Source organism: Lactuca virosa, chromosome 5, assembly GCF_052849685.1.
Source record: "Lactuca virosa cultivar CGN04683 chromosome 5, Lactuca_virosa_CGN04683_v6, whole genome shotgun sequence".
In the NCBI taxonomy this organism is placed as follows: domain Eukaryota; kingdom Viridiplantae; phylum Streptophyta; class Magnoliopsida; order Asterales; family Asteraceae; genus Lactuca; species Lactuca virosa.
The window spans coordinates 206,837,271-206,862,758 of record NC_136430.1 but is presented as its reverse complement, the minus strand read 5'-3'; the positions used below and the strand labels follow the sequence as shown (position 1 = coordinate 206,862,758).

Genomic DNA, 25,488 nt, shown 5'->3' with positions numbered 1-25,488 from the left:
TATAGCATGGATGGATTGGTCCATCTTAGTCATTCTTCGATCCAAACCCTCTAGTTTAGCCATCATTGCTGCCATGCTATCACTAACTGAGTTCACCGCCCCTCGAGTCAAGTCATTTCTTGGGTTGTGATATTCTCTAGAGTGCTTAGAGAATTCTTCAATTAGAGCCTTTATTACTGGAGGTGGTTTCTTTGTGAGTGGTCCTTGCGAATCAAGGAGTTGCCTAGTTGTCACATTCACTCCATCATAGAAAATAGAGACTTCTTGTTGGCTGTTTAGATCGTGATGTGGGTAGTTCCTCAGTAAGCCTTTGTACCTTTCCCACGCCTCATATAGTGACTCTCCAGCTTGTTGCTCAAAATTAGCTATGGCTTTCTTCATTTTGGCTATCTTTGAGGGAGGGCAGAATTGATCAATGAATTCTTCTTTCATCTTGGCCCATGTGGTAATGGATCCAGAAGGGAGTGATTTGAGCCAATCTTTCGCGGCCCCCTTAAATGTGACTGGTAGCATACGTAGTAAAACAGTGTCGCGAGCCACATTTGGGACATTGAAGTAGTCGGCTATGTCATTGACTTCGTCAAGATGCTTGTATGCGTCCTCGTGATCTTTCCCGTAGAATGGGATCTCCTTAAGTTGAGCAAGTATGTGGACCTTAAGTTCAAAGGTGGCAGTTACGGGAATTGCGGGTTGCACAAGTCCCAGGCCGGTGTCGTCACGCATCCTTTTCTTCCATTCACCCATGGGAACTTCATCGATGTTCGCCATGGTGTTTGCTAGTTCGCCTTCTATGTCGATTCCTCCTTCGGATTCGCTTTCTTCTTTTTCGGATTCATAAACAATATCGTCCTTGTTTGGGTCCTCTTCTGCCTCTGAAAACATACTGGATTCTCCTACTTTCTTGCTCTTTTTCTTACTAAAAACAGCTTTTAGATTCTTCAATGGGGAATTTGTCGATGTTGCGGTTTCTCCTACGTTCTTGCGTTTGTTTTTCCTCAAGGTTGCTTCCGGGTCTTCAAGCGGTGGGATCAAAGGTGTACCTCCTCCCCTGGTCATAAACGAACTGTAAACAAAACAAAAACATGCGTAAAAAGAACAAAAATAAAATAAAAACGAAACTGAGTTTCAGCGATGGGCTCGTCGAGTAGCTTCGATTGCACTCGGCGAGTTCAATGCTAAAACTGAAAAAAAATCTAACAAAAATTCGAACAAATCAAATAAAATTAAAACTAAACCTAATACCTAGATTAGTAAAGCAGTAACTTTGTGCAAGATTAATCTCACACAAAGGATCGATAATACTAGAAATTAAAATTAATTTTTTGAACCGTTCCCCGGCAACGGGGCCAAAAACTTGATGTGTGTAAAACCAACTAGTTTTAATCCTACTTTTCAATTATAAATTAGAGACACAAAGGCAGTGGACCTATCAATTGTGGTATAGTTAAATAAGTAGGGTATCGAACTCAGGGAACGGAAATTAAACTAATTACTAATATTATCTAAAGCAATTAATAAAATGGAAGGGGTTTCTCTAGTTTTACAAGACTAGAAACTTAACTAAAACTTAACTAGCACTTAACTACGCAGCTAACAATTAAATTGAAACTAAATTCAATGGTAAAAGGGACTTCTGTCTAGGTTCGAATCATTTGATCCTATGGTTGATTTTATGGTGAATGTATCGGATTAACTTTTCATTGGCTACCGATTAAGATGATTAGGTTCACGTTCGTTATTACTAATCCTTAGAAAACAGATTAATTCAAGCAGTGGCCAGTTGTCTAAATTAATAAGTTCCCTAGTTAATTAATTCGAGTTAAGTAAGACTTGTAATGGTTAATTAAATTGGTGATTCAATTGACCTCTTGTTGATGGTGTATCACACAAGCTCACGTATTAACTTACCTATCTTCTAATTAATTCTAGTTTCACATTCGTTATTCCTAGACATATAACTACGTGGTCACATAAATCATATGAAATTAATAACTAAGAGATGTTCATACAACTTAATTACCGATTTATTAACAGAAGATAGTTGTTATTAATATATGAGGTTCTTTAACAAGCTTAACAAAACAATATCACCAATTAAGAATTAATCCTAACCATAAAATCAAACCATATTCACAAAATCATCTACCCTAAACAGAAGATAAAAGTTTTAGTTCATAATTGCAGTAAAAACAAACTCAAAAACGAATTCAAACAAGCTAGATATAGTTCTATTCAAGGGTAAAGTGGAAAATTAAACCTAAGTTGCCTTATTCTTCTTAGAATTAAGAATTAGGGTTCTTCTCACGTTCTTCAGATCTCCAGCAATCTCCTTAATCGCCAAGTAAGCTTCCCAAAAGCCAGAGAGGTCCTCCATTCGGATTTATTGCCTCTATTTATAGATAACTCAAAACAGGGGCTACTCGTCGAGTAGACAATCGACTCGTCGAGTCCCCTTGAAAAATCTGTGTACGGCAAGGACTCTATGTGTTGCTTCGCGAACATTCATGCTGACTCGTCGAGTAGACGTCCCTAATCGCCGAGTAGCTTCAGGATTTAGCACTTTTTCTTCTTTCTTCAATTTCCGAGCTTCCGAATGCATCTCCTGCTTCCTTTTGGTTCCAAGCATATCTTTTGGACTGAAAATACAATTTAACCACAATTAAGCACCTTATGTCCATGAATTTCAAATAATTAGCCAATAAATAATAAAAATCTATACTAAATATATAGCTAAATATGCACATATCAACTATAGAGTGCCCTACATGCTAAGACATTTCCTAAGATTTCCTTTCCCCACCACTCTCTACCATCGTTTGCTTGCAGGTTGTCTATCAGGAGTTCAGTTACCAATGTTGGGTATCAGTTATGGAATCTTGAGTCAAGAAATTTTATTGTGAATGTATCGAGTGATTTGTTAGGTAGGGTACACCTGATCTGATATGGGATTTGTTTGCAACGTGGGAATTTTGGATTGACTATCCTTATGCTCTTGGGATCAGCAGGTTGGTGATGACTTGTCTGGAAGTCAATTGCATATTTAAGGTTGTTAGGCGCAACCTCTGAATTGGGGATTTGGTGAAATTCACTATCTATATATTTTGAGTATTCCTTCTGCATGGTAGAGTGGTATTCCTAGTCAAAGACTAGGGGGCACGACGAATGAATGATCAATAGTTATAGGGAATAATTTTTGGAGTTTAAATTGATGGGTTCATGTTTTCCGGAAGTTTCCTACTTCTAGTGGTTATAGCTGTGATATGAGGTCTTCTAGTTGTGAAGATTAAGGTAGTTGTTTTAGTTCTCAGGTAGAGCAATTGGGTTTCTTTCTTTGGTTGAGGACAGAGTGTTAAGGTTCATTCTTTTGGAGGAATAAGTGATTACTGCTAAGGTGGGGTTTGGATGGTAGGGTTGGGAAGCGGTCGTTGGTATGGGATGAATCTTCAGTCTTAATCAGAATTCAGGAAGTTCGGTTAGGATCAACTAGCATGGGAGAGGAAGTAGTAACAAATGATTTCAAGGACGAAAACTAATTTAAGTGAGGGAGAGTTGTAACATCCAGTTTCAAGAATTTTCTTATTTTGGGATTATAGGCAATAAATTGATCAAGTAAAGGCCTTGGGCTTCAATGGAATAAGTTTTAGACACTAATGGATAATGATAATATTGGTTGTACGATCCAAGCCCTTGATTGCGTTTTGGAGTCAAAGGGTAAAACGGGAAAAGTAATGTTTCAGACTTCTTTTATGAATTTAGGATTTAAGTTAGAAAGGTTTTAAGGAAAAGGAGAGTTGATAGGATTTTAGAGCTTCTCGTTACCTTTTCGTTGATATAAAGATCGTCGAAATCGGAGTTGAAATGAAGAAGTTATGACCGTTTGAAGTTAGGACGGTTTTGGGTTAAGCCGCATACGTTGGGCGTACGGGGAAGTACGTTGGGCGTACTAGGGTATCTATGAGTACACTGGGCGTACCAGGAGTACACAGAATGTACACGATCCATTCCCAAACCCTATTTTCCTGGTTTGATGTAACAGCTCGGAACTCTAGAAAAAACTTGGTTTGAACTTCAACCATGTACCAGTAATTTCATAATGTAACATTAATACAATAATGAACTTTGTATGCCTAAGGGCATGTTTATATAAAGTTATTATGTACATTACACTTATTCATAAGGTAAAATAAATTATGAAGTTATAACCTGTATAAATTCACGACAAAACCGACACGATACTAGGGATCGTAAAAAGTGAGTTTTCGATAGATTACTTTTTAGCCTTGGTAACCTAAACGAAAATTGTAGATTTCGTCTCCTCCGTCGCGTGGATATAAAGAACGTCAAAAACGGAACTCGTATGCAAAAGTTATGACCTACCGAAGTTTCTGCTGTCTGAGAGCTTGATAAGTGTCTGAAACCCTAGTCTGATCAAGCTCACGACGTGAGCATTTATGGCTCACAACGTGAGGTAGCCAATCGACACCTTTCAAGCCTAGTATCCATACGGCAAGTCTACGGATGATTCATCAAAAACTCACGATGTGAACAGTACTTCCTCACGACGTGATGAGTCAACGGGACACCTTCCGAAGCTAGGGACGCAGATGGCGAGGCTCCGAGCTGATCAGGACCATGCTCACGACGTGAGCTTGTATGGCTCACGAAGAGAGTGTCAAAATCTCGGACTATAAATAGAGAGCTTGCCCTCTTTGTTTTCGTTACATAAATACACTACTCTCTCGTTTTGCTGATTTCAAGCCTTTTTCCCAAGCTGTCAGTCGCTAACTACTGTCAATTTTCCTAGTTAGATTCTACCCGCAGTCATACTTAAGGTGAGTTCATACCCCTACATTTTCATGTATTTTCCTACGTTTTAGGGGGGAATACAAGTAAACATACGGAAACTCGTATTAAACTACAAATTATTGTTATTCTTTTCTTACAATTTATATAACTATTACATGAAAACATTTGCATACAGTACATCTTATGACTCAACAGTTATCAGTTCAAATGAAATATACATTGTAAACTATAATAGGTATAGTTTGGAAACATTCATTCTATTTTACCCTTTTAGGGCAAAGAAACGATTATATAAAAATTATGATTATTTTTATATATTATAAACATTACGAAAAGGGTAACAATTACATATACGAACAGTTTCATTACAAAAACATGTATTTCGTTGGAAATTTGTGAGTCATCGTCTTCATCGTACCTACCAAAGGTATCCATGGAAGCCCTGTTTTATAACCAGAATCTCCTCCCGGAGAGCGTGATACTTGTGTATAGATCTATACGGGACTGATGATCCCACACCCTGGCTGTTATCTACAGCATGACCGGCAGGTTATGGGTGACAAACGTCATATAATTTCGACACCTGAAGAACGTCGAGGCAGGTAATTCATTAATATCACGGTTATAAAAACTCACATGATCAACGACAATACATTATTTTTACGTAAAATCGATAGTACGCTTATTGTACGTAAATACCCAGCTCTTCAAACAGTTTTATTCACGAATAAAACTACATGTTGTCAAATTAAGTATGGCATTTATACTTATACCTTTGGTCTGGAACAATATAAGTCTACAGTTCAGTTTACAAATCAGCTTTACGGAAAATATAGGATTTTTCGGGATAGATACGATTACTTTACAATCAAACAGTTTACCAATCATCTTTACGGAAAATATAGGATTTTTTGGGATAGATATGATTTCTTTACAGATAAACAGTTTACAAATCAGCTTTATGGAAAATATAGGATTTTCAGGATTAAACAATCTCATTTTATAAACAAACGAATTACAACTCATTTTATAGAAAATATCGAATTTTCTAGAAACAAACGTAAATTCATCTCATTGAATGACATATATTTATTCGTACAAATGCTTATGAACTCACTAACTTAAATGTTGACACTTTTTCTTAAATAACTTGTATTCTTAGGTAATCAGTAAAAACAGGTTAGCAACAGAATTTGAAGATTTGACGCTAAGACGTTAGACAAAACTTACATCATATTGTAATAGACTTTTGGGAACATGTAATGCTTACAAATGATGTAACTTTTTTACTATGTATATAATGGTTGTGTTTACTTTCTTTACTATTCAATTGTTATGATACTGCACATGACGTCCTCCACCCCCGAACGTTTCCGCCGTTCAGGTTTGGGGGTGTGACAGATTGGTATCAGAGCATTGTTTATAGTGAACTAAGTGTATCAAAACATATTATATACAACTATAAATACAATGGGACTAAAATACTCTGACCAAGAGTTATACTTTTTAAAATATAATAATATTTTTATAAAAAATATACATGCATACATACTAGTACAGTGTCGTAATAAAAACAAAATAAAAGTATTAAAGATGCGTTGAGCACTACGAGTACGTCTGAGAGTATGTAATCAGGTCTGGAATGAATATAGTCTGATCAACTATATTTATTCGAGAGGTGACTAGCATACGCTTAGTAATAGTCGTAGTGGGCAACAAATCTAAAAACTTACCAACCCCATAAACTCGAGAACCAAACATAAAATTTAAAATACTATAGGAGTATTTTATGATACCATCATAATCGTGAATACTATATTTAAGCTTCAATATTTATTTTCATACACTTAAGTTTTTCATATATTCCTCATACCCCTATTCTCGAACAGACTCAATGGCAGGATTCCACCCACATGGAGAGCCCTACTTTCCTAATCAAGGAAACGAAGGTTGGATCATGGAAGATCCATAGCAAGATTCTGAAGAAGAGCCAATGGAAGACGAAGAAGAAGAGGATTCAGATGGTACCGACTCGGACCCAGAGGTCTACAATCCACCGTAGACAGTCCAATACCCTGCAACCAGACATAATTTCCATGGCCCGACGTCAAGATGGGCCGTAGACTTACAAAGGTGGAGCCAAGAACAAGGCCAACGTCCTCGTTACGAAATGGAAAGAGGCTTCTATAACCTCTCTGAAGGAGGATCACCAGACAGGGCCCTCCCTGTCATAATACACCGCATCTCTCGCCAGACTGATCAAGCACGAATATCAATCAACCAAATCTTAGAAGTTAATGCTACCGCTCAAGTCAACGCTGTTAACCTTCGTCGCCTGGACGAAGACCATGATAATACCAAAAACCATATCGAGGCTCTGCAAGAAGAGATGACTGCCGCCCATGCCATAATAAGAGCACTTCGAGAACATCAAGCTACTCTAGAGAGACGTTTGATGGGAACAGAGCATCAAGGAGCAGGGTCCAGTACTCGAGGCAGTGCCCGCCGCAAGTAGTGTTACACTACTCAAGATTTTGATATAGACTAGGACATCGGATATACGTTAAGTACTACTTTTATCTACATATAAACTCAACCCTGTGTCTAGGTGTTTTACACTATTCAGGGAATCGTAATGCTGTCAAGATTTTCCATTAAACTTTGATGTATTATAGACCGGGGTCAAGGTCGAATTTTCCAAACGTTATGTATCAATATATCAAAGAAATTGACAAGCATTTTACTTTATTGAGAGTATTGCTATTGAAATTCATAAATTTATTATTACATAAATTTCTATTATGAATTGAATACAAAACATATTATGGTCGGAACATAATACAAGTAGAAACTAATAAAATTAATTCATTAGCACCCGACTTACAATTATTATTGAAGACTTACCGTCTTTGCACTTTTAACTCTATGACAGAAAGATGCCACCAAGAAGGAATCCCAGACGTTTCAACAATACTCCACCACCGCCACTACCTCCACAATATGACTCCGCTATGTTCCAAGCTACGGTATCTGCTGCCGTAGCATCCGCCATAACGCAGATAAATTTAAGCAGCACCAGTGGAGGGGGAATTGGCACTAACCACTCAAACCATGGGGAAAGCCACGGATACCCCAGAGAATGTTCATACAAATATTTCATCAACGGAATGCCTAAACCTTCAACGGAAGTGGAGGTGTTATTGCACTAATGCAATGGTTCGAAAAGACCGAATTAGTCTTCGAAATATGTGCGTGTCCAGAAACAAGTAAAGTTAAATTTGCAGCATGCACCTTCTTGGACAGAGCTCTTACCTGGTGGAAGAGCCATGTCAAAGCATTAACCCTCCTAGTGGCAAATTCCATGAACTGGGAAGACCTAAAGATCTTAATGCTAGAAGAATATTTCCTAAGGGGCGAAGTGGAAAAATTAGAGCATGAGTTGTGGACCCTTAAAATGACTGGATCTGACCTCGCCGCCTACACGGCCAGATTCTGTGATCTCTCTGTATTATGTCCCAGGATGGTTACCCCGGAAACGAAAAAGGTGGAAAGATTCCTATGGGGATTGTCACCCCAGATCCAAGGGTATGTAATAGCTTCCAAGCCTGCTACCTTCGACAACGCAAAACGTTTGGCGCAACAACTCATTGATCATTGAGTTCGCCAGGGAACGATAACAGCCGCTCCTGAACAGCCAAAGGAAAGTGACAACCGAAAGAGACCTTGGAACAAGAGAAAGAGCAAGACAACAGAGGAAAATCCCAAAAGGCAACAAGTAGTGGCAGCTCACGCCGTCACTGTCCCAGCAGCCCCAACACCCGTTAAACAATATGCTGGGAATCTACCGAAATGCAATAAGTGTAACTACCACCATGTCGATGTGTGTCGGGAAATGTATTGCACGAAGTGCAACAAGAAAGGACACACAATCCGTTTCTACAAAGAACCAACACAACAAGCTGCCACAACCGCGAATACAGGAGCGAGTCGCACTTGCTACAAATGCGGAGAAACAGGGCACATTAAGAGGGATTGCCCGAAAACAAGGAATGCAGGGGGAGTAGGAAGAGTACTGAAAATGGGACAGGAGGAGGCAATAGCAGACCCAACCGTAGTCACGAGTACGTTTCTCCTCAATGACTCTTATGCATGCATATTGTTTGATAGTGGAGCGGAGAGGAGTTTTATGAGCCACCAGTTTAAACGTTTACTCAATCAAACACCAAAATCATTAAACAAAACATTCACCATCGAAATGAAAAATGGAAAGATGGAAAACACTAACGACATATATGTAGACTGTACCCTCTCACTAAACAATCGTTCTTTTCAAATCAACCTCATGCCAGTCTCAATAAAAAGTTCTGATGCCATCATCGGCATGGATTGGCTATGTCCCCATCATGCTGATATTCTATGCTACGAGAAGGTCGTTCGCCTTAATCTGCCAAATGGCGAAACCCTCGTCATTTACGGCGATAAGCCCAGTACAAACCTTCGCATCATTTCTTGCGTCAAGGCTCGGAAATACCTTCGCAAAGAACACCAAGTATTCTTGGCACATGTCGTGAATGAAAATCAAGAAGTGAAAGACCTCAAGAGCATTCCTAAAGTCTGTAATTTTCCTGACGTATTTCCTGAGGATCTTCCAGGAGTACCTCCTACGCGACAGGTCGAATTTAGAATCGATCTTATTCCTGGAGCTACCCCAGTAGCCAAATCACCGTATTGTCTAGCCCCAGCTGAGATGCAGGAATTATCCAGCCAACTAAACGAACTACTCAGTAAGGGATTCATTCGACTGAGCTTCTCACCTTGGGGAGCACCGGTCCTGTTCGTAAAGAAGAAGGATGGATCGTTCCAGATGTGCATCGACTATCGTGAACTAAACAAACTCACCATTAAGAACCGATACCCACTACCGCGAATAGACGACTTGTTCGATCAACTCCAAGGAGCAAACTACTTTTCAAAGATCGACCTGAGATCCGGATATCACCAATTATGAGTCCAGGAAAGCGACGTTCCCAAAATGGCATTCCAAACGCGTTATGGTCACTATGAATTTGTAGTGATGCCCTTCGTACTAACCAATGCACCCGTAATGTTCATGGACTTAATGAACAGGGTATGCCGTACTTTCCTAGACAAATTCGTGATTGTGTTCATAGACGATATACTCATCTACTCGCGAGGCAAGGAGGAGCATAGACAACACCTTTGACAAGTCTTGGAAACATTGCGAGCATAAAAGCTTTATGTGAAGTTCTCAAAGTGCGAGTTTTGGATCCGGAAAGTAGATTTCTTAGGTCATGTGGTCAGCGAAGAAGGAATACACATGGACCTCTCCAAAATTAAAGCAATTAAGAACTGGTCAGCACCAAAAACGCCAACAGAAATCCACCAATTCTTAGGCCTTGCTGGCTATTACCGCAAATTCATACAGAACTTTTCAAGGATCGCTAAACCACTTACTACCCTCACTCAGAAGGGTGTAACTTTCAACTGGGGAGAAAAACAAGACACTGCATTCCAGACTCTAAAGAAGGCTCTGTGCAGCGCGCCTATTCTGTCTCTTCTAGAAGGGACAAAAGACTTCGTTGTATACTGCGATGCATCCAATCAAGGTCTGGGATGTGTACTTATGCAGCGAGCAAAAGTTATCGTCTATGCCTCACGACAACTAAAAACTCATGAGGTCAACTATTCTACTCATGACCTTGAACTGGGAGCAGTAGTGTTTTCTCTAAAGATCTGGAGACACTACCTCTATGGTACTAAGTGCACTATCTTTACAGACCAAAAAAGTATTCAACACATATTCAATCATAAGGAGCTGAATATGAGATAACGACGATGGGTAGAACTACTCATGATCACGAATGCGAAATTCATTATCATCCCGACAAAGCTAATGTAGTAGCAGATGCCCTTAGTCGTAAAGAGTACTCAGGTCGCAGAGTAAAAGCACTAACCATGACTATCCATTCTCATCTATCAAAACAAATCAAAGAAGCTCAATTGGAGGCCCTGAAACCCGAAAACATGATCGGTGAAACCCTAAGAGGAATGGATAAAAACTTAGAAATCAAGGGTGACGGAGTTCGTTATCTCATGAATTGGATCTGGACACCGAAATTTGGTGGATTCAGAGAAGTTTTCATGAACGAAGCACATAAGACTCGATACTTTGTTCATCCAAGTTCAGACAAGATGTATTTGGACCTTAAATTGTATTGGTGGTCGAACATGAAAGTAGAAATTACTACCTACGTAGGCAAGTGTCTGACTTGCGCCAAAGTGAAGGTAGAATACCAAAAGCCCTCAGGTTTACTTCAACAACCAGAAATACCTGAGTGGAAGTGGGAGCGGATTATAATGGACTTCATAACAAAGTTACCCAAGACGACAGGTGGACTCGACACAATCTGGGTAATCATCGACCGATTAACCAAGTCCGCACACTTCCTACCAATCAAAGAAACAGACAAGATGGAAAAACTGACCAGAACATACATCAGGGAAATAGTACTATTGCATGGAGTACCAATATCTATTATCTCTGATGGAGATAGTCGATTTAACTCTCGGTTCTGGCAGTCACTTCAAAAATCCTTGGGAACTAGGTTGGACATGAGTACAGCCTACCACCCACAAACAGACGGGCAGAGTGAGAGAACTATCCAGACACTAGAAGACATGTTGAGAGCTTGTGTGATCGACTTTAGTAAAGCATGGGATACCCATTTACCACTTGTCGAGTTCTCATATAACAACAATTATCATATTAACATCAAGGCTACTCCATTTGAAGCCCTCTATGGTCGCAAGTGCAGATCACCTCTGTGTTGGGAGGAAGTGGGTGATACACAGTTAGCTAATGGAAAAGTTCCTGATAGCACTCTCACTGATCCAAAAATCATCAGGGAAACGACCGAGAAGATTGTTCAAATTCGTGAACGACTGAAAGCTTCGCGAGATCGACATAAGAGCTATGCAGACAAGAGACGAAAACCCTTGGAATTTCAGGTTGGTGACTGCGTTCTGTTGAAGGTCTCACCCTGGAAGAGCATGATATGCTTTGGAAAGCGTGGGAAGCTAAATCCAAGGTACATCGGACCATTTGAAATCCTCGCAAGGATTGGTCTAGTAGCCTATAAACTCCAACTACCGCGAGAACTTAGTAATATACACCCTACCTTCCACGTGTCCAATCTCAAGAAATGTTTATCAGATGAAACTCTGGTTATTCCACTCGATGAAATATAGATAAACGATTATCTTAACTTTTTGGAAGAACCAGTAGAAATCATGGATAGGGAAGTCAAACGAACGAAACAGAGTCGCATACCGATAGTAAAGGTCCGCTGGAATGCCAAACGAGGACCTGAATTCACTTGAGAGCAAGAAGATCAAATGAAACATAAATACCCACATCTTTTCCCCAACACTTGAAGATCCATTTAAAGTTCAATTTCGGGACGAAATTCCCTTTAACGGGGGGATGATGTGACAACTCGGAACTCTAAAACAAACTAGGTTTGAACTTCAACCATGTACCAGTAGTTTCACAATGTAACATTAATACAATAATGAACTTTGTATTCCTAATGGCATGTTTATATAAAGTTATTATGTACATTACACTTATTCATAAGGTACAATAAATTATGAAGTTATAAACTGTAGAAATTCACGACAAAACCGACACGATACTAGGGATCGTAAAAAGTGAGTTTTCGATAGATTATTTTTAGCCTTGGTAACCTAAACGAAAATTGTAGATTTCGTCTCCACCGTCGCGTGGATATAAATAACGTCAAAAACGGAGCTCGTATGAAAAAGTTATGACCTACCAAAGTTTCTGCTGTCTGAGAGCGTGATAAGTGTCCAAAAGCCTAGTCTGATCAAGCTCGCGACGTGAGCATTTATGGCTCACGACGTGAGGTAGCCAATCGACACCTTTCAAGCCTAGTATCCATATAGCAAGTCTACGGGTGATTCATCAAAAATTCACGACGTGAACAGTACTTCCTCACGACGTGATGAGTCAACGGGACACCTTCCGAAGCTAGGGACGCAGATGGTGAGGCTATGAGCTGATCAGGACCAAGCTCACGACGTGAGCTTGTATGGCTCACAACGTGAGTGTCAAAATCTCGGACTATAAATAGAGAGATTTCCCTCTTTGTTTTGGTTGCACAAATACACTAATCTCTCTCGTTTTGCTGATTTCAAGCCTTTTTCACGAGCCGTCAGTCGCTAACTGCTGTCAATTTCCCTAGCTAGATTCTAGCCGCAATCATACTTAAGGTGAGTTCATACCCCTACATTTTCATGTATTTTCCTATGTTTTAAGGGGGAGGGGAATACAAGTAATCATACGGAAACTCGTATTAAACTACAAACTATTGTTATTGTTTTCTTATAATTTATATAACTATTACATGAAAACATTTGCATACAGTACATCTTATGACTCAACAGTTATCAATTCAAATGAAACATACATTGTAAACTATAATAGATATAGTTTGGAAACATTCATTCTATTTTACCTTTTCAGGGCAAAGAAACGATTATATAAAACTTATGATTATTTTTATATATTATAAACGTTACGAAAAGGGTAACAATTACATATACGAACATTTTCATTACAAAAACATGTATTTCGTTGGAAATTTGTGAGTCATCGTCTTCATCGTACCTACCAAAGGTATCCATGGAAGTCCTGTTTTATAACCAGAGTCTCCTCCCGGAGAGCGTGATACTTGTGTATAGATCTATACGGGACTGATGATCCCGCACCCTGACTATTAGCTACAGCACGACTGACAGGTTATGGGTGACAAACGTCATATCATTTCGACACCTGAAGAACGTCGAGACAGGCAATTCAATAATAGCACGGTTATAAAAACTCACATGATAAACGACAATACGTTATTTTTACGTAAAATCGATAGTACGCTTATTTTACGTAAATACCCAGCTCTTCAAACGGTTTTATTCACGAATAAAACTACATGTTGTTAAATTAAGTATGGTATTTATACTTATACCTTTGGTCTGGAGCAATATAAGACTACAGTTCAGTTTACAAATCAGCTTTACGGAAAATATAGGATTTTTCGGGATAGATACGATTACTTTACAAACAAACAGTTTACCAATCAGCTTTACGGAAAATATAGGATTTTTCGGGATAGATATGATTTCTTTACAGATAAACAGTTTACAAGTCAGCTTTATGGAAAATATAGGATTTTCCGGATTAAACACTCTGATTTTACAAACAAACGAATTACAACTCTTTTTATAGAAAATATCAGATTTTCTAGAAACAAACGTAAATTCATCTCATTGAATGGCATATATTTATTCATACAAATGCTTATGAACTCACCAACTTAAATGTTGACACTTTTTCTTAAATAACTTGTATTCTCAGGAAATCAGTAAAAACAGGTTAGCAACAACATTTGAAGATTTGACGCTAAGACGTTAAACAAAACTTTTGACATCATATTGTAATAGACTTTTTGGGAACATGTAATGCTGACAAATGATGTAACTTTTTTACTATGTATATGATGGTTGTGTTTACTTTCTTTACTATTTAATTGTTATGATACTGCACATGACGTCCTCCGCCCCCGAACGTTTCCGTTGTTCAGGTTTGGGGGTGTGACATTTGAGCCCTATTTAAGCTCCTTAACTTCCCCAAAGGCATTCCATTCTTAGCCTCCACCCTCTCCAACACCCTCCCTTGAAACCCTAACCCTAGTTTGAGCCTTGTGAGAAAAAAATAAGGTGTTTTTAAGTGCGTTGGAGTGCTCTTGGTGCATCTTGGAGAAGAAGGAGCTCATTAGAAGTGTTGGTTGCATTGGAGCTTGTAGATACAAACTTTGTTTACCTTGGTCTTTCTTCTAGAGGTATAAAGCTTGAATCTTGATGATGCATTCGTTAGATCTATCTAGTTTTGGGTGTTATGAGCTTTTGGTCACTTTAGTGCATAAAGTTTAGATCCTGAAAGTTTGTGACCTTTTTATGGATAAAGTTGGAAACTTTATCCATCTAAACATCATATTAATTCAGATATGAAGGTTGGAGACTTGGACTTAATGGATTAAGTTGAAAAAGATGCACTTTTGGTCCCTTGGAGTCTTAAAGACTAGATCTTCATTTTTTGGACCATTCTAATGGATAATGTTGGAATCTTTATCCATTATGGAGTTATTAGGAACCCTAAAAATGTGATCTTGGACCTCCTATCCCTTCCATGTAAGAGTTAAGATGTCTTAATGGATAAATAAGTTAGATTTTTAGCTTTTGGACCTTTTCTAACCATGGAAAGCCATAAAGGTGGAAACTTTATGACTTAAGTCGATGTTTTGAGATTAGATCTGAGTTTGGACTTTTTGATCTTAATAATTAAGTCCTAAAATGAGAAAATGGTCACCAAGGGGGTACGTTGGGTGTACATATGCGTACGCTCAACGTAATGCATGTTTACCTCGATACCATGATGTGGCAGTTTGTACGTTCGGCATCAGCGTGTAGTACGCGGGGCGTACGAGTCCTTTACGTGCGACGCACTCGTGAAACTCTCTTTATGGGCCTTTTGGGCCTCAGGTCTTTTGGGAGTTGGTCCATGAGTTGTTAAGTCAGATTTGGGAAGGGTAAAATGGTCTTTTACTAGATTCCCAGTTATGGTTTATGACCCAATTATTAATTGGGGTTTTATTTGATTGGTTAGTGCGGGGACTCTCCGATTCAGCAGCCCGAGCATCTGTTTGACTGAAAGCAGACTGAGGTAAGTTTGCTTACTATATTGTAGGACACTAGGGATTGTATGTGCTTGTAGTCTTTGTGACTCCTGTTGTATGTGTTGTATGCATGTGTGCCTGTTTGCTATATATATGTGGGGTGAAATAGACGAGGTACAGCCTAGTGTTGACATATGAGTTGAAATAGACTCGGGGGTGAAATAGACTCGGGGTGAAATAGAACCGACACAGCCTTGAGCTGGCATATATGTATAGTATACGGTATTTTGAGGAACTCATTAAGCTTTGTTCTTACGAGTTATGTTTAAAATATTTTCAGGTACTTCCGGTTCGAGAGAGAAGGGCGGCTTGATCGCATCACATCCACCCATGTTTCCGCTCTTTATGATTTTGGAACTGTACCTTGATAACTATTTTTACTCTGATATACCTTTGAATAATTGAAATGATTAAATGGTATTTATGGTTTAATTAAAAATGAATTTTTTTACCTTAAAATTTTTAGGACGTTACACATGAGTACAATGAAAAGACTCACCTCTCAGTCGATACTCAGCTGCTGCCGCTCTCACTGCCGAAATACATGTGCTATACCCCACCTAGACAATCATACAAGCTACACCCTCAATCCACTTCCCAAAAACTAAGAGTTGTCCAAAAGTCAACTTAGGTCAAAGAGTCAACGGTCAAAGACAAAGTCAACATCATCAACACTCCTCCATGTCGTGGCCTTCCTTGGGCATGCCGTGGGCACAAAACGACAAGACATTCGACTGGTCTCTAGCTGCCACGCCGTGGGGGCCAAGCTGAATGGATTATTCGAGTTAAGCTGCTCTTAACTCATTTTCAGGGGCTAAAAAGCACAAATCTACTCTTTCCCAATGTCTTGATGGATAAAGTTTCAAACTTTATCCATTAAGACAATATCTCGAAACCTAGGTTCTAAAGGCCATTTAAGATGTACAAATCATCCATTAAGTCCTTAATCACAAAAGATACAAGCCTAAATTTTCCAGAAAGCTTTTAGGGTCCTATTGATCTCTAAAAATGTAAACTTTTATGGATATATATGCCCCATGCATGTACTTCCTTAAATCTAGGTTAAAAGAGGAAAAAGGGACCCAAATCTCATGCAAGACTTCCAAATCACAACCAACTCTAAGATCTATGAGATATAAGGTCCTTGGGACTCCTAAGAGTCATTAAGTTGCAAAATTTATCTCTTTGCTCCACTCGAAATCCAATGAAAGAGTTTATTAAGAAAAATAACTCTAGATCTCTAAGGAGAAGATAAAAAACTAGATCAAGAGCCTTGCAAATGGTCCAACAAGGTGCTTTCAGAGGTTGGGGAGTGTTGATTGCTGGTCTCTTGCACAAAATCTTCCTCTACTTCCTTAAAAATCACCAAAAGCTAATAAATGAGATCCAAAAGCTTCAAAGAAGATAAGGGTTAGGGTTTCTGAGGGTTTAAGAGTGATGGAAGCTGAGGATGAATAAACCATAGTCTCATCATTCCTTTAAATAGGGCGCAAAGCCTGCAAATTAGGGTTTCATTAAAAACAGCTGCTACATCGTGGCATATATATGGTCATACCGTGGCGGGCACGATATTCGAAATCATCGCCACACCGTGGTGAGGCTCCACAATGTTGTGGCCACCCAGAATGAAGACTTACAATATGATGGATTAGTTCATACCTGAAATGGGTGTTACATGTAATGTACACCACAACTAGGTGGCACTGACACTACTTTGAGCCACTAAACAACAATTAGTTCCCAATTTAGAAATTAAGGAACATTACTTAACTTTCTCCACAAAATAGTCTTTCTTCTCTTAATCCTTTTCATGGGGAAACATATTATTTTTCCCTTACTTGATTGGTAAAAAAAGTAAACGGTCAATGGTCAAAGGTCAACGACCCACCACGTTGTGGCACACCATTTACTACGTCATGGCCTGGTCTAACAAAACAGACGCAAATCATATAAGCGTCGTGTCGTGGTCAAATCATTACTATGCTGTGTTAGTTCTGGCAGCTTAATACTTTTATTAAGCACTTAATCCGCTAAGACAAAACCTATTACTTTCCATAAGGCTTCTTGGCATCCCAAAGGTTCATAAAAATCTTGACTTTATGTACATGCATGTCCAATGCATGTCCTTTACCAACGTAGGTCAAAATAGTGAGAAATGGGGTCAAAACCTCAAGCTTGGCACCAAAACAAACTAGAAATCTAGATCTGAAACATATATCACTCTTGGGACCTCGAAGAGTGATAAAATTGCAGAATTTATCATAAATAGTCTCTCAAAATTACACAACATGAAGAAACTTGTTCATTTTCTAGATCTTCAAAGAATAAACCTTAAGATTAGATCTATGATGCTTACATCTATCTATGAGATGCTTGAATGTTAGAGTTGGCTTGCTTGAAGGCTCAAGGACTCACTAAGCACAACATCTTCCTCTAAAAGACCAAATCCATAGAAATGAGGCTTAGAACATGAGAGGGGGAGACTAGGGTGTTGGGATATCTTCTTCGGAGTAAATAGAGGTAGGGGTTGGGGGAACCCTAGCCCCGACATTCTTTAAATAAGACTCAAGATCTGAGACTTATGGTTTTGAGTCCATAGCAGTGCCGCGTCCTGACGAGTTGCCCATTGTGTCGTGGTGACGTGACAATCACCACTATGCGGTAAACCACTTCACCGCATCGTGGCTATATCGATCATCTTTTATTTTATTTTTTATTTTTTGACTATTTTATAGTAAATTTAAAAAAAAAAAAAAAAGATATTATGGTATTTCACAAATTTGAAGAACATCGTAAATGCTAAGCATAATCACTTTCATCTTTATTAAAAAAAATTATTTATAAGCATTTTTGCTAGTTATTTTATGATAAATTTGTAAAATGTGATTATTTTCTGATCTTTTTGGTCATGTTTAAGTCAAAAATACATAACTCTTTTAAAGCTAAAACTTAACCGAGATTTTTGTCTGTGCTTATATGGCTTCGTCAAAGTTAATGTCGACACAGCACTAGTCCGTGACACACGTTCCCTCTCTTATCTGCCAGGCCTACCTTCAAATTTAAGCAACGCTTTCTGTTCTCCAAGAAAAGTATATGCTGCCTTCGTTTCACAACTTATAATCACAACTCCATTCGCAGATTCACAACCATTATCCCATGATCTATACTAGTTTCCCTCACTAATCGGAAATGGCGTCGAAATTTTACATCACATTCACACCATGTTACACAAAGAACCACCACCGATTGCCAGAAGCGCCGCAACGCTTCTTATTTTCAAGCGATTCCAGAGGTAAACGACCGAGTCTGGGAGTTACTAGGGTTTCAGATGGCGGAGAATCGTATCTGGGGATGTGGAGAAAGGCGATGGACAGGGAGAGGAAGGAAATCGAGTTCAAGAAAATTGTAGAGAACGTGGTCGGAGACGAGGATAACGGCGGAGGAGACGAGGATTTGGAGACGAAGAGCAGTGAGTTCTTGAAGATACTTGAAGTTCCCACTGAGGAGAGGGATAAAATTCAAAGAACACAGGTGATCGATCGGGCCGCTGCTGCAATTGCTGTTGCTAGTACACTTCTAAGGGATGAGAAAATGCCGATTGAGAATGAGTCCTACGGATTAGGCCATCTGGATAATGACGATGGCAGAGAGGTTTCTATATTTGGGGATTCACAGCAAGGTAATTCCCCTTTCAATCTTCGAACTTATTTACTTATTAGGAGATGTTTTGATGTGATTTTAGAAGTAATTATGTGGTACTGAAGGATCAAATTAGGTGTTTGAATATTCTTGCCATTTTCTCGATTTTATTTCATTTCCAATTATCAATTTTATCATATTTGTGTGTACATCAGGATCATCTAGTATCGGAACACCAGGTCCAAATTTCTGGTCATGGATACCACCTTCCAATGAAAATGACGGATCTACCCCTGCATCAAGTAGAAAAACCTCAACATCTCCCATTCAACCAAACCCAGTAATGGAATTAGAACCTTCCTCAACTCATCTCATTCTCCCATTCGAAAGCAAAACCAAGAATCCTCCACTTCCACCATTCCAGTCCCTTAAAGAGGTTGAAAAACAGGATCTTTCAAGTCCCATTTTGGAAACTGCTCAACTGATAGAAGCACAAGAAGTTGATAATTTGTTTTCAAGAAATGCAGAAACTGCAGCTCATGCTCTTGCTGACGTGGACCCAGTGACAGATGGCACTAATGTTGAAGGATCAATGTGGTGGAAAGAAACAGGGACAGAAGTGAGAGCAGATGGAAAGGTGTGTAGGTGGACTTTGACTAGAGGTGTTAGTGCTGATAAATCTGTTGAATGGGAAGAGAAATATTGGGAAGCTTCTGATGAGTTTGGGTATAAGGAACTTGGATCTGAGAAATCGGGTCGTGATGCTTTTGGGAATGTTTGGCGGGAATTTTGGAAAGAATCGTTGGCACAGGTATGACAAGGGTAAAATGGTCATTTACTCCTTATTTGTAATATGCATGTATGATGGTTAAATGTGTCCATGGTTTATATGATGCAGATTGAAGGGTGTGTGCATATTGAAAAGAGTGCAGATAAATGGGGGAAGAATGGAAATGGTGGTGAGTGGCAGGAAAAATGGTTTGAACATTATGGTGGAGGTCAAGCTGAGAAGTGGGCCCACAAATGGTGCTCCATTGATCCAACTACACAACTAGATGCTGGTCATGCTCATGTTTGGCATGAAAGGTAACCACATTATAATCATGTAAAAGTAGGCTGCTATAACAAAAGAAGGGTAAATTAGATATAAGGGTAAAATGGTTATTTATCCTTTGAACAATGTAACAGAGATATTAAAAAAAATTTATGATGTTCAGGTGGGGTGAGAAGTACGATGGTCAAGGAGGGAGCGTGAAGTACACGGATAAATGGGCAGAACGTTTGGAGGGTGACAGGTGGACGAAATGGGGGGATAAATGGGACGAGCACTTTGACCAAAATGGGCATGGTGTGAAACAGGGAGAAACATGGTGGGAGGGGCAATATGGGGAACGATGGAATAAAACATGGGGTGAAGGTCACAATGGGTCAGGGTGGGTCCACAAATATGGGAAGAGCAGCAGCGGTGAACATTGGGACACCCATGTCCAGCAAGACACGTGGTACGAAAGACACCCTCATTATGGTTTTTATCATTGCTTCGAAAACTCTGTCCCTTTACGTCAAGTCAAAAAACCTTCTGAGAGGGACTCTGAATCTGAATGAGACTGCACAGTCTGTAATAAAGATGTGAGAATTCATAAGGTTTCACCTTTTTTGGGTTTGGGGGATAATGTTATTTACTTTATCATTAAACTTAGAGTGTATATTTTTCATCTTTGTATTTGTATATAGATGGTTTATGGTAATTATCGAGTCTGAGAGTTCACATTAAGAGTTGTATGATTATCAGTAAAAACACAAAGCTTAATGTTCGATTGTGATGAAGATCGTGAAATATGAATTCACAATGATAAGAATGTAGATAAACGTGTGGTAGAGTAGGTTTTATGAAGCATAAAACAGAATGTAAAATGGGGAGGAGGTACCACTCCCTCTTGAATGGATGGGGAGTGGTGGGTTGTTTACGTGGCTTCACTAACATGCTTCATCCTCTTTCTCTTTCTATTCTCTTTCTCTTTTTCTCTTGTACCATGTGTTTTAAGACTTATACCTTAATTGTTTTGTATTTTTTTTTAATTGAGTGGGTTGAGTGAGTTGCAAAAGACAAGGTTTTTATGTGTTGTGGGTTGGAAAAGATGGAAGAAAGATGAGACAGAAAATCTGATGTGACAGTGAGTTGAGTGGGTTGGTAGCGAAAGACTCCCTCCTCCCTAAAAACAAACATATGTATACATTTATGTTTGTATGCGTATATATCTTTATGTCTGTGTAGATATATATGTAAATGATTGTTTGATTACTCTTGTTTAAGTGTGTTATTACTTTTTTTTTAGAAAGAGTTGTTTAAGTGTGTTATTTATGTATTGAGCGCATATATTCGAAAAACTCCAATTTTTTGTCCATAAGCCCAAAAATCATAATTCAGTAATAATATTCCATTTAATCCCGATTAAGGGAGAAGGGAGTCGTCGTGGTTTGGGTGGTGGGTACCGGCGGTACAGTCGGGATGTGGTACCGTCGGCTTGCGGGAGCAGCAGGTTGGAAGAAACCGGGCTTGCAATGGGTTGGTGAAGCCGTTTACTTTATCTCTCGAGAGCTTTCTCTTTATTATTCTTTAACAAAATTCTACAGGGATGTGGTACCGTCGGCCTGCGGGAGCAGCAGGTTGGAAGAAACCGGGCTTGCAACGGGTTGGTGAAGCCATTTCCTTTATCTCTCGAGAGCTAAAACAAAGAAATGAAGAGATCTAATCATGGAGAAGACATGAAGAGATCTAATCATGGAGAAGACAATGTTTGAACTTGATACCTCAATAAGCTTACAACAAGGGTGATGATTCTGGATCTATAACCTTCTCACCAAGCAAAGCACCTTCCAACTTCTATACTTCCTTTACAAGGAGCAAAACAACCACCAAAATCTTCTTAGGAACTCAAATGCACAACCATGGAGGCTAAGGGATGACTTCTAGGGTTTTGGAGGCTTAAAGGCGGGTAAAGAGGCCAGCTGTAACGACTTAAGGTGTTTATATATGGTGCAACACCCTAAAATTAGGGTTTCTTATTCACTTCGTATTCCCCGCGTAATCCTCGTACGCCCAGCGTACGAGGCCTCGCACTCCCGATCCATCCTTCGCAGTACGCTAAGCGTACACCAAATTACGCTTCGCATAAGGTCTTCGCACTGAGTACGCCCTATGTACGCCCCACGTACTAGGGCTTTTCCTTAAACCCTAAATTCATCCGATGACCATAACTTCTTCGTTATAAACCCGATTTCGACAATCCTTACATCTATTAAAAGGTAAGGAGAAGCTCTACACTTCAATCAACTCATACTTGCTTTACAATATCCGGAACGAAATCCCTTTTTCCAAAAAAGCCCGAGCTGACATATTACCAAAATACCCCTTGGCTCTAAAACACAAACCGAACACCCGGATCATCTAAACTACATCACCCACCTTCAAATGAGTCCAGATCTCAATTCTTCAAAGGTCCTGAGCCTGCTAATACCCGATCTTTGATCACTGCCCCGAAATATGAAACGATACATAACTGGGCGTTACACCCCCCCCCCCCCCCACATCTAAAAGTTACATAACATATCAAGATTTAAACATTTAACCTGTTTTGTTAAAAGCTTGATTCCCTGCTGCTAAAAACATTGAAAAGCAATAAACTCAAACCAACATACACTTGACTGCAAAGCAAGCATACCACCAAGATGCTAGGATTTTTAGAAGAATAAAACTTAAAAACTAACCTCTGAACCTAATTGACCCAACCCCACCCCATGAACTTATAGCGGATTGGATTCAAGGATTAGGTTGCAGCACCATTGCAGCCATCTAAGTTTTTTAGATTTATGTCTAGCGTTTATCCATAGATATGATAGGGTCTGGATTTCATTAGAAAGACCTGAAGGTGAGATGGGTTTGACTGAATGAGCTAGCTTGTTCCTGAATTTCCTGATGACCCAGATAAATACCAAAGATATAGCTTCTTGAAACAATCCTAGGTCTTTCTTAGATGTAAGTTATTCTTACACTGAAGTAGTTCTGAGACCGAATGCAAACCTGTTGGAAATAAGTGCCACCATAATCTAATATCTCCCCAAACTTCTAATGAAACTGGACAGGAGGTGAATAGGTGGGTTTCTGATTCTGCATGCCGGTTGCAGAGGGTGCACATTGTGTTGGAGCCAATTCCTAGTTTGTGTAGGTTTTCTTTTGTTGGTAACCTACCATGACAAACTCTTCATGCTAGGATGTTTACTTTCCGAGGCACAAGGTAGTTATAGATCCAAGAAATGTTTGTTTTTGGTAGGAGCTTGTTGTCGATGTGGTTTCTCAATGAAGCTATAGTGTATACACCCGATGGCTCAAGCTTCCAAAACCGCCCATCATTTTGGTTTGAATTGGGATTTATGAAGAGGTTTTGCAAGTCTAAGTCACGTTTTGATAAGGTGGAGTGCAAATTCACAATGGTGCCCCAATAGAAACCTTTTCTCTTTGCCTTTGAGGGAGCATTGAAACCCCCATCATTACCATATAAGGCTGTTATGACATCCTTCCACAACTCTTTTTTATCTGATTTGAAACGCCACCATCACTTCCCTAGTAGTGTAAGATTTTGAGCTTTCAAGCTTCCGATGCCGAGGCCCCCGTCATCAACTCTGGAGAGAACCTTGTCCGATGCTATCCATGACATTTTGTTTTTTTTTTCTAATGACCCTCCCCAAAAGAAATACCTTCTATGGTTTTCTAGGATGTTGATTATCTTTACAGGAGCCTTATATAGTGAGAATAGGTATGTTCCAAGACTGCCAAGTACGGATTTACATAATGTTAACCTTCCGCCAAAAGAAAGTGATGATGCTTTCCACTTAGATAGTTTAGATTGGAACTTATTTATGAGGGAGCTCCAGTGTGGTATTCTTGACATGGCAGCCCCTACTGGCATTCCCAAATACGTGAAAGGTGTGCAACCAACAAAGCAGTATATACTCCTAGCTAACAATTCAGTTTCAAGATTGTTCACCCCCAAACCAAAAATTTTGCTCTTCAACATGTTTATCTTAAGACCAGAAGATAATTCAAAGCAACGCAATATTCTAATAAGGTTCTTGGCATTGGAAATGGACCAAGAACCTAGGAAGATCATGTCATCTGCGTATTGTAAATGAGATAGGACTGGGCCGGAATTTGGAATGTTCCTTTGAAGATCTTTTGTTCCACGGATTCTTCCATGTCAATGTTTAGGCTCTCGGCAACCAGGATAAAGAGGAAACAGGATAATGGGTCCCCTTGATGGATTCCCCTTTCAAGGTCAAACTCTTTAGTTGCTGACCCGTTTACTATTACTGAGGCTCTAGCCGATAAGCAACCCCTGATCTAACTTCTCCATTTTCCTCCGAATTCCATTTGTTCCATTACTGAGTCTAAATAACCCCAATTAAGGCAATCAAATTGTGACAACCCGAAAGATATTCCGTTAACATAACCCATGCCGTTAATAAAATTTATTTTATTTTGGGTTTTCCGTTCACTTTCAAATTAAATAATTCATTTAGAATTATTATTATTATTTCCTATGTATTGAAACGAAATAATTATTTGAGTGAAAACACTATAAATAATCTTTTGAAAATTTCTAGACTACGACTAATACGGGTAATGGTCATTTACCCGGGTAAAATATTAAGCTCCGTTTAATGTCCGTATTGGGTGTACTCCCACCGGGTCACTAACTCTAGACACATAAAAGGGTGGAGTGACCACCATTTGAGCTTTTCCCACACTTCAACTTTCTCTCTCTACTCTCTCTCTAGAAATCGAACTCTCTCAAGAATCTTCACTTTCAAGCTCCAAATTGGTAAGTAATCCTTCCTAACTAGTTGCTTATCCTAACATGCATGCAAATCCATGTCTTAAACTCTCAAATGCATCAAAAACTCGTGTTTACGGTTTGGGGAGCCTCCCAAAAACCGTAAACTCCTTCAATGGGGGTTTTTGAAGCCCCAAAAACCCTTCCAAACCTCTTCTAATGCTTAGATCCTTACATGCATGGAGTTAGAACCACAAGATCATGAATTTTTGGCCATGAACATGAGTTTACGGTCCTTGAATATTCAAGAACCGTAAACACCCTTTCATGGGGTTTTGATGCTCCTTAACCCTTCCAATGCATGTCTAATGGCCTTGAAA

At 39.2% G+C, this 25,488-nt stretch overlaps 1 protein-coding gene and 1 non-coding gene across 2 annotated transcripts; both read left to right on the top strand.

The window, feature by feature from the left end:
• Positions 1-277: 277 nt before the first annotated feature.
• LOC145118086 (small nucleolar RNA R71) lies at positions 278-384 on the top strand. The gene has a single exon (XR_013713070.1). It is a non-coding gene; the product is annotated as a small nucleolar RNA R71 (small nucleolar RNA).
• Positions 385-18,624: 18,240 nt separating this feature from the next.
• On the top strand, positions 18,625-21,092 carry LOC145116381 (protein LIKE EARLY STARVATION, chloroplastic). Its single transcript, XM_079052721.1, has 4 exons — positions 18,625-19,317; positions 19,493-20,088; positions 20,176-20,363; positions 20,495-21,092. Exons 1-4 carry the CDS (start codon positions 18,828-18,830, stop codon positions 20,880-20,882), a joined length of 1,662 nt encoding a protein of 553 aa, XP_078908847.1. The 5' UTR covers positions 18,625-18,827; the 3' UTR covers positions 20,883-21,092.
• Positions 21,093-25,488: the final 4,396 nt, after the last annotated feature.

Coding starts and splice junctions, on each gene's coding strand:
- LOC145116381 (XM_079052721.1), top strand. CDS start 18,828: ATGGCGTCGAAATTTTACATCACATTCACACCATGTTACACAAAGAAC. Junction 20,089..20,175: donor GGAAAGAATCGTTGGCACAG/GTATGACAAGGG, acceptor TATATGATGCAG/ATTGAAGGGTGTGTGCATAT. Junction 20,364..20,494: donor GCTCATGTTTGGCATGAAAG/GTAACCACATTA, acceptor TATGATGTTCAG/GTGGGGTGAGAAGTACGATG.